We start from the raw sequence: 10,357 nt of genomic DNA on the forward strand, positions 1-10,357 counted from the left end.
ACTTATACTTCTCATAACCTTTCTCTTATTCTGTCGTGTGTGTGTGTGTGTGTGTGTGTGTGTGTGTGTGTGTGCTACAGGACGGTGGTGTTGGAGAGTCGACCGACGGATAACCCGACAGCTCAGAGTAACCTGTACATACTTGCGGGCCATGAGAACAGCTACTGAATGCGCGCACACACACACACACACACACTAAACAGCATTCCTTTGCTACGCTACTTAACATAACACACTACACCCCCGCCACAGCTGTAAGCTACATGTGCGTGCGCACACACATTCCTATAAACAGTACGCCAGCAGCCCCGCCCTCTTACACTACTGTCTGTTATGACACTACACACTACACACTACACACACCCACCACTTCACCGCTCGTATCCTTCCCCGACGAGCCGACTCGCCCGTTTTAAATTATTTCTCCTGGCATGTTACAGCGAGGGTTTTTTTTTTTGTTGTTGTTGTTATTGTTTTCCTAAAACGTTTTATTTTTTCCCCCCTCTCCATCAGCCCTGCCTGCAGCCTTCCCTCGTTCTCGGTCTGGCTCCCGAAGAGCCGATGCACCTTTTATTACACCGAGCGGTAACATCTTATCGTCTTCCGGCTAGCCACGCGACGCCTTCGTAACACACAAGCTGTATTTAAAGAATAAAGCGGTCCGCGTCGGTATCCGCGCCGTGACGCCAGACCTCTACGTTTAACGATCCGAACGGCCTCGTACCGACCTCGAGACGTTCGTTTCGCGACGGTGCTTTACGATCGTTCATCAGCGTGACCGGTCTAGCAGTGATCCAGATGATCCCGATTCTAACGATGACGAATTAATGTCAAAATGACAGAAAAAAAAAAAAAAAAAAACCTCTTCCGCTTTTATTCCAGTTTTAGCGTTTTTAAACGGACGTTTCGTTCTCGTCGTATCTTGTGAACCTGTATCGCTTCAACTGTTAAAAAATCTTCGAATGAAATAAATATGCTCCTGTTTATTATTATTATTAAGATAAGTTGCCTTGACACTAGCTGTATTATTATTATTATTATTATTATTATTATTATTATTATTATTATTATTATTATGGTAGAACTAAGAAGAGGTTCCTGTTCTAGAGAGCAGTAACCCGAATCCGCGTCACTTAAAAGCGATGGTTAGTCAGTGCGTAATTCTAGAAATATATCTACAGCTGCTCAGCGACCGGAAGAGAGGACGCCGTTAGCGTCAAATTAGCTCTTAAACGCTCGGTGTTTTTTGTTTTGTTTTGTTTTAAAAGAAATAAAAACTATCCAGTGACGACGTGTCGTAAAGCGCGTGTTTTCTTTCCTTTCACGTCCTGACAGACGGAGCGTCTCGTCCCGTCACCTGGCGAATACCGACGCGAGCTTCGAACAGTTATTCCGTAAATATGATATCACGTACGTGCACGTGTGTTACGAAGTCGTTCCAGAGCTAGGCTGGACAAACTAAAATAATATACAATGGAAAAGTGTTACCAAAAATGAGTAGAGTGTAACTTCTGTGTAGGTATTTGTCACCGTCACTTATTCTCGTAGTAATAATAATAATAATAATAATAATAATGATGAACAATAATATGCTTGTGAATTTATGCATTGCAATATCAGAACACGTACGTGCATAGAAGTTACAGTAACGCTAACGGACTCGTGTACATACTTTGGTTATTCGGATCAAAGGCTTCGAGGAAAAGTTTCATGCGCTCGACGTTTGCGTCTTTCATCCCCGACCGTTTTCGCGAATTTGAGTCGTTTTTGTTTTTTTTTTTAAAACGCGCAAGGAATTTGTCGATTTAATTTGGACACGGTATTCAAGACACTTTTTTTTGTTTGTTTTTTTGTTTTTAAATATATATATAAACATGTATTCATCTTTAACCTAATATCGTGATAATATCGTAAAAAGAAACGGATAAAAAGTTAGCGAACGATCACGACGTAAGGATTTCGAATCAGCACTTCTTTATCCAAGACCAGATCCAGGAAGTCGGGCGTTGGGGGGGGGGGTCTGTGAAACGTGAGACGCGAAACGAACACGTAACTTCGAGGACGAACGGTTCGCTCGATCGACACTACAGTGTTTAGGTCGTCGTTAGCCGCGTTAACGTTTTTGGACGTTTATGTACTTTTAATTTAACTCTGAAAGTGACGCGAGGGCACGGGGTCAGCGGGAACGTTAAAGGAAAACGTCCCGTCGTTATTAATAATCAGATTTTTTTTTTTTTTCTATCTTATCTTTATCTATTTTTAGCTGATAATTAAACACAAATTGATTTTTTTTTTCTTTACGTTGTGCAAAAAAATTTTGAGTCGTGTTGGCGTTTATTTTTATTATTATTATTTTTTTTTACGTTTTATACATTTTGAATTGAAATCTGTTAAAACATTACCGCTCGCCTACTCGGTTTGGGAATGTGTGTGTGTATATATATATATATATATATATATATATATATGAACGAGATGGAAAACCGAATCGAATCGGATGCACATTCCAACGCCAGATTTTATTCCGAATGCAGCGAGTGAGCAGTACGTGGAGTTTTGTTACGTCTAGACGTCTAGAGTTAGAGTAATAGATGTTCTCCTTATAGGACCAAGAACAGTTTCACTCGGCTTCTTAATGCAGGATACGTCACGCAAAACCTCGTCCAATCAACAAGTCTAATGAAAGCTCGGGGGCGGGGAAAAAAAAAAAAAAAAAAAAGTCTTATTGCTATATTTATCTCCAGGGGATGGTGTAACTCCCGGTACGGATCCCGACCGCGTTATTTATACCCGTATTATTCTCATGCGGGACGGAGGATTTAGTCCAGACTCTTTGACCCAGTGCTTTTAAACGGTAGGAATTTGACGTCTATGATTTTTAATATAGAACGTTCGTGTGCCAATAATCCTGTATCTTAACTTCCGGGGACGTCGTGAACACTTCAGATTATTGCGACATCCTGAAATCGGACGATTGCACGTGTCCTAACATCCGGTGTACCGGGGAACATCGGATCGTGGACAGAACAAGCGTTTTAAAACGTTAAACCAGCTTGGGATTTCACTTCCGAATGCCGCCGACGTCGTGAGTTCGGATCGTTAAATGGATTTTAAGATCCGGTGTTTTTTATTTTTATACACCTGACTACGCATTTTAGCCAAATCGCTCTTTTCACATGAGGTCGGGAAAGACGGGAGTGCCAGTCTTTCAGGAGATCACCGCCAAAACTCCACTTCTGATTTATTATTATTATTATTTACATTTTTTTTTTTTTTTCTAAACTAGAGATGGTGCAATACCATACCTGAAACCTCGAGTGTCGGCCGATACCGATACCGATACCGTCCGATATCGTCTTCTTTAAAAACTACTACGCTTTACAATGTTTTTTGTTTTGTTTTTTAAACTGACGCACTTCAGAGTTAAACTCTCTCACGTAAAAAAACGACACTTGGCTACAAATACATTCAAGTATAAAGTTGACGTGCAATAAAATCAACCCGAGCTAAAGAAAAAACAGTCGAGTTTATTTTATATATATATATATATATAGTTCCAAAAATGACACTTATTTTCCAAATCCAGTTCCAATCTTTGCCATTATTTCCAAACATATCCATGTTTTATTGGATCAGTGCCATCTCTAGATATCCAACTAATGTTACAGCCAGTAGATGAACTAATAAATGTGACTCCCAGACTGATTGGATCTCGACGTATAATCGGGTCGCTTCACGCTTTACAAACACAACACGAATGTGAATGTTTGCTAATCTCATACCAGTGTGGAATTCATGCGCATTCGAATACTGAACATTTTAAATAACCGGAATTCGAAGCTTTAAATGGACGGAGTCTTGATATTGACACACCCCGGTAATTTACACACACACACACACACACACACACACTTTTCGTTTCGACACCCCGTCTAGATTCGTCCCGTCGGCTCTCCGTTGCTTCGGCCTCAGTCCAACACGTGCTACTACTAATGTTGTACATGTTCACCACACACTACGGCGACGCACGTACGCACTGTACCATAATATTTGTTTTTCCAGATATATTTTACTTTTTTTTTTTAATTTTATTTTATTTTTTTTGCTTTTTTCACCCCATGAGATCCCTCAGTCAGTGAGATTGAGATCATGGTGATTTGTCCATGTGTGTTTCTGTCATTTAAAATAAATAACTGATCGTTATCGAAGCGTCGCTGCCGTTTTAAACGACTCTTGCGCTTCAGAGGTCACGACTCGGACGGCGGTTTAATTCACTACACGAGAGAGAGAGTAAAAGAAGACGATTGCCACCCGTCCGTCGATCGTGCGACGCGGGACGGCCCTTTGCTTCGGACCGAAAGCCATGGCTCACGTTTTAACCTTATTAATCACTGTATTGAAAATTTGCACAGTTTTATACGGACTATAATGTGACTTTCGCTGTTTTTTGCAAGTGCTTAGGTTCCGAGACGTGTGTGGAAGAACACCACACTCGCACGCTTACGCTCCAGACGTGCGCGTTGAAACACGAGCTGTGATGTCTTTAGTTATTAGACATAACGAATGATGGAGATTAGCAAGGAACGATAAGATTTTCTTTCCCCGATTTTAATTCCTGAGGTATAGATGTAAAGCGCATCGTCATGGTGATGTAGGTGTAAATATGAAAGAGGTGGAGGACGACGAGACGGACGCGTCCCGATAAGGTCGACTACACAAGGATGTTTTGGCGTCTGGAAAAGTGCTGGTCTGTCGGAGATGGTTGCTGATCAAATGTACAGTCTGCCTCTGATTGGCTGGTGCATGATTACATCACAAAACGTTTCTTCTAAACACTTGACGTCTGGTCATTTTCACGCATCTACTGCATGTCGTTTGTCAGGTCCGGCGTTCACGTCCGGCGTGCGATGGGAAAAGGCGCGGTTTTGATTCGGACACCGAAACGTCCTCGTGATCGTAGCCGGACGTCGGTGTCCGTCGTTGAACGTTCTATTTTTATTTATTGGAAAATGACAGTAAGGACCGTCTGGGTGATAATTTAGCAACGCGGACGTGCTTACCAGGGGGTGGGAAAGTGCACTCGGGCTACTTCGTCACACTCCACGCTCGATTAAACTGATTCAGAGCTCGAATATAATGCAATTCGTGCCAGTTTGCTATTTTAGAACATCGTTCAAAGGAACAGGTCCGCAAAAAAAAAAAAAAAAAAAAAAAGCGTCAACTTCACCCCAATCAATCAAGACATGTTTAGTGTCTGAATTTTGCTTCTTTAGTTTTGCACTAAAGGCTGTGAGACAAATGTAGCTAAGCAATAATGGAGGTTTCACACACGTGCCGCGTCGAGTCCGTTTGAATACGGGTTTGGTTGTTTTTGTGTGGTTTTTTTTTTCGAGAAAATGATTCGACTCTGAATCGACTCACCTGCAGGAAGTGAATCAAACTGAGCCGCGAGACACAAAAGCCGCAGAAGTGCCACGTGTTCTGGAGCGACGAACAAAATGAGAACACGAATCCTGGATGCGAGACACAAAACGTCTAACGCTTAGTTCTTTATATATAGCTATGTAATAACTGATCGAGCGCCGGTTCCGTGTCGTCCGTTCTCTCGGGTGATCGTTGCGATTTCTACACTCGCCTTCGTGTTTTTTTTTTGTTTTTTTTCCTCCTACTCCATCACCGTATTTCTGATGAGTTTGACGAGTATGTTTTCAGACGTACGCGTCCACAGACGACATTGTTAAGCTCAGAAATCTCGTGTTTAAATACATCGAGTGAAATTATACGCTGCAAAAAAAAAAAAAAAAAAAAAAAAAACCCGGCTTAGCAAGTGACGATATGTTGACTAGAAGAAAAGCGATCTAATGTTTCTCAGTAAAATGATTTCTAGACATCGGGACTAATTTCAAGGTTAGATCCGGCTTATTCTATTGGCCGTTAGAAAGAAGCGCTACGCATAGACTTGACAGTTTTAAGCTTGAAAATCAGTTAATGGTATTTAGAAATAGGCTCAATAACCAGTGCGTCCAGGATTTGGCGATCGCGGATATGAACGCAAAATCGAGCGAACCCTGCGATATCCGGAGGAGGGGGCGATTTTTTCGGACACGGGTACGGCTGAAAGGTCTCGTTTACCGACGAACACCGCTGCGAAAGAGCGCGCGAAACAACTCCGAGATCGCGATTCCGCAAGTTCGTGTAGTTTTCCGCAAAATAAAGCACAAAAAAAAAATCTCCGCAAACCGCGCCGTAAATTTTTTTTTTGGGGGGGGGGAGCCGCGGCAAAATCGAGCGTTTTCGCACGCAACCGTTACAAAATAACCTCCTTTATCTTAGAAATTATCATCTCCAGCTTTGAAGGGCGTGGCCTTTAGGGCACAATGACACTATATATATATATATATATATATATATATATATATATATATATATATATATATATATATATATATATATATATATATTAGTATAATAATACAGTTCTGCTTGTCCACCCTCAAATCGTTCCAGGTGAGCTCGACGAGATCGGCTTCCGTTAGTTTTTTACATTCGCCTCGTAGCTCCTGCACAAAACTATAGAGCAAACATGTCTTGGCTGATCAACCACGTTGAATCGAACCAAGCCGGTAACGTGGACGGATTGAGACTTGCTGTGTATTTCCATAAGACGGAACACAATGCTTACCAGTCAGAACGTGCAGGTTGTAGAATAATACACACATCACTGAACAATGAGCGAGAGAGTATGCGAGCGAGCGAGTGCGTGAGCGAGTGCGAGAGAGAGAGAGAGAGAGTGGGATATGTTTAAAGTGCAGTAACCTTTCAACCTTCCAGGGTGCAGCGTTCATCCCGAAACAACATGGCGCAGGTTTCGGCACGTGTCGCTAACGAACCCGAGTCCGTGTTCTTCAGCCGCATTAACACGTTCACGTCACACTACGATGCACATGACCTGTAAATAGTGTACGATAATATTTGGTTTTACAGACTGTATAATCGTCTATATTTTGTTTCGAAAGTGAAACTGATCTACGAGATTGAGGTAACACATTAAAGGTGGATTAAAAATAAATAAATAAATGGAAGAAAAAAAACCCAACACCTGTGGTCATCGTGTCTGTTATTTCGTGTTATTATTTTCAGAAACACATGTTAATGCACTCGGATCGGTTCGGGCAGATGGGGTTTAGTTTGTGTTTAGTCGTGTGTAGTAACTTGCTCGATATTTGGACAAAATGTGGATGTATGTGATCGTGTACTGTCGAATGTACAGGACGGGTGTGATGTTCCTTCTATAGGATGTTACTGAAGGGTGGGTAATAGCATTCTCGGAGGATAGTGAAGGATATTATCAGGAAAGCATTAAAGAAGCAACACAAGGAGTGTGTGAGAGAGAGAGAGATGGTGCATAACCATACACACAAAACAATTCTACTAGAATCTATTTGTGTGTGTGTGTGTGTGTGTGTTTGTGTTTAGACCGCAGTTCCCCTGTCGATATCTCCAGTTTGTCGTGCTCTGTTTGACTTCCCAGATTCCAGCTCACTGCTGCTCTGTCCTTCAGCTTTCTCCACCTTGCTCTCGCCACCAGACCTGACACACACACACACACACACACACACACACGCTGTAATAATACATAATGATATATTGCCTGTATTCTTCAAACAGGAAGGACGCTGTTAAGGCTGTCACCCAGTTTGGATCAATTCCAAAATCGAATCGGTTCATCTCCTGATTACATTGACTACGTTTACATGCACTTAAGTATTCCGATATCAATCGGAATTTGGCGATATTCATATCGGTATGAGTACGGGTCATGTAAAGGCCGAAATCCGATTGCTCGCAACGTTCTGATTTTCCAAAAATTCCGATTCTCACTTCTAGAGTGTGTCTGTTTTGATCGGAAGTTGTTGCATGTAAACACCTTATTCGGAAAATCCACTGAAAGGAGATATATATATATATATATATATATATATATATATATATATATATATATATATATATATATATATATATATATATATATATATATATATATACACGCGTGCTCAGTCCGCGAGGAATTGTGGGTAGCAACGATAGCATCTTGAACCTCTCGGGAAAGAAAAAGCGTACACGTGTAGATCGACGTACTTAAAACGATCACGTATGCAGGAATATTCCGATGCTTATAAACGTCGTATCCGGAATATGTCTGCAACCCGAATCTTAGACCTTAAACGGGATTCTGTGTAAAAGTAATCGGTGATCGTTTCGTATAAATCCTACAGACGTTCAACCACTCGAACCTGACGTCGCGCTAACGAGAATCGGACGGACGGACGACCTGAAAACGCTACCATCTAGTGGCGGAGTTGTGAAAACGTGTTAACAATATATCTGTACTGTACGCACGTTCTTACATACTTAAAAACAGTGTATAAAACTGGATGTAGTGCGTTTCGGAATGAGACTCTTCGGTTACTTTACGGTATGCAAAAATGGCCCAACCCCAATCCGCAGCTCCAAAGCAACCAAATTAGGTGGTAAAAAAACCCACACCTAGTGATACTCATCCCATTAATATGCATCTGAGACCAATAATAACCTAAACTACAGCAAATCAAATGGAATATGCATGTCGTCAGAGACCGGTTCATCATCTCCAGCCTTTTGTTTATCCTGACCTCCTACTTCCTGCTCAATCCTTCCTCGGATGCATACATATGAAGGAGAGGACTTCACGTGGCATGTTGCCTTGTACACTATACCTAAGACCAGGTGGAACAAGCAGGCCCTGAACCTGCACACTGCATATACTATATTTGACTGTACGATTTATACATATTTATATACGGGGACGTTCTACAAATTTCTGTGAGCCACCTTCCTATCTCTAAAAGAAATGGCACCCTTGAACTAGGTGCCCTGGATCTTCAGTTTAACTTTGTACCGTAACACTTGGGTACGTGTTTTCGGCATGTCTATCTACACAACGGGTAAAAAGTTCCAATAAAGCGTGTGTGTGTGTGTGTGTGTGTGTGTGTGTGTGTGTGTGTTAGAGTTCAATTCGTTACCCTCACTTCTTTTTAAAGAGTTTTTTGAAGGAGCTCCGGAAACCTTTGCCCTCCTTCCTGCTACTACGCTCGCTCAGAGGGGTGTGGTCACCTTCGTCAGACACGCCCTTCCAGTTGAACTCCTCCCATATCGGAGGTCCGGAATCCTGAGATGGGAAAGCACATAGACTTTTAAATAAATCACGGTTTTAGCTTCCGGTTTTGGAGAAATGCATTGTGTTGGTTTGTGTTGTGTAACCTTGTGTAGTTCCTCGGCGGTGGTGTGCGGGTTGGGCTCGTGATGCCGCTCTGGGCTGCTATTCCTCAGCCTCGATTTGGCGCTCGATTGGCGCACCAGCCTCGGGTGGACCGGACTTCTGACCGGGTGGGGGTGGCTGTCGATGCTTTCCAGCTGCAAGCCGTTCAGCGACTTGCTCTTCCGTTGTACCGGCTTCATCACGCTGGCTGAATCAGGCCTGTAAACCCCACAGCCGCTGCTCCGCCCTCTGCTGTGTGATTGACTGTCTGGACTGAGGGAGGGGCTACAGCTCAGAAAAGCAATGTCGATGCTCGAGTCAGTAGAATGGGAACGACTTGAACAGCGAGAGTCCCTGCCTTTGTATGGAAGGAATGCCTCCATTGCGTCGGCCAGGGCCGACCCCGCCCTTTCTGCCTCTGGAATCCTGTGGAGTTGAGTGGGCGTGGCTTTGTGACGAGATTCCGAGTCGGATGCAAAGGAAATGTCAGGGTGAAAACGACTAGGCTCTGCCTCCCAATCAGGGTAACGACGGACAGCTGCTTTCTTTCTGCTCTGACCATGGGTCGGATCACTGAGAGAGAGAGAGAGAGAGAGAGAAAGATGGATAAATTGATGGATGGGAGATGTAGAGGGAATAATTATTTCAATGAACAAATGAAATGGAATAAGTGAATGAATAGGTGAGTGGATGGAGGGATAGATGCAGTCTGTAAGTGGATACGTGGAAGGATATTACAGTTGGATGAAGAAATGGATGGATGGCACATGGATTGACAGGTGGATGGATAGAACGGTTAGCTGGAGGGATATATGCATGGAATACTAATCATTATTTTGGTCGAGTGCATGGATGAAAATAATTGCAAGATGGATAATTTAATGAAACGGTGTGATATGTTTAGAAAACGAAAGAACTGCCAGTCGGACAGATGGATAAAAATGGTTGGATGAGTGGATGGATAGAACGGTGATGTGGGCAGATGGATAAAAATGGTTGGATGAGTGGATGGATAGAACGGTGATGTGGGCAGATGGATAAAAATGGTTGGATGAGTGG

General features: G+C 42.6%; 2 protein-coding genes across 9 annotated transcripts in view; one reads left to right on the forward strand and one right to left on the reverse strand.

The window, feature by feature from the left end:
• Positions 1-7,096, forward strand: part of map4k3b (mitogen-activated protein kinase kinase kinase kinase 3b) — a 31,323-nt gene extending 24,227 nt beyond the window's left edge. For all 3 annotated transcript variants that reach the window (XM_053682854.1, XM_053682856.1, XM_053682855.1), the window contains one exon: positions 81-7,096. In XM_053682854.1, coding sequence (XP_053538829.1) covers positions 81-168 — 88 coding nt within the window. In that variant the 3' untranslated portion in view covers positions 169-7,096. The remainder of the gene's footprint in view (positions 1-80) is intronic.
• Positions 7,097-7,115: 19 nt separating this feature from the next.
• The window catches only part of arhgef33 (Rho guanine nucleotide exchange factor (GEF) 33), a 14,701-nt gene continuing 11,459 nt past the window's right edge, over positions 7,116-10,357 (reverse strand). For 5 of the 6 annotated variants that reach the window (XM_053682858.1, XM_053682857.1, XM_017475741.3 and 2 more), the window contains 3 exons: positions 9,301-9,871; positions 9,069-9,208; positions 7,116-7,590 (listed from right to left, as the gene is read on the reverse strand). In XM_053682858.1, coding sequence (XP_053538833.1) covers positions 7,473-7,590; positions 9,069-9,208; positions 9,301-9,871 — 829 coding nt within the window. In that variant the 3' untranslated portion in view covers positions 7,116-7,472. Of the gene's footprint in view, positions 7,591-9,062; positions 9,209-9,300; positions 9,872-10,357 lie in introns of all 6 variants that reach the window. The other variant, XM_017475745.3, reaches the window with a different exon arrangement.

Source organism: Ictalurus punctatus, chromosome 9, assembly GCF_001660625.3.
Source record: "Ictalurus punctatus breed USDA103 chromosome 9, Coco_2.0, whole genome shotgun sequence".
In the NCBI taxonomy this organism is placed as follows: domain Eukaryota; kingdom Metazoa; phylum Chordata; class Actinopteri; order Siluriformes; family Ictaluridae; genus Ictalurus; species Ictalurus punctatus.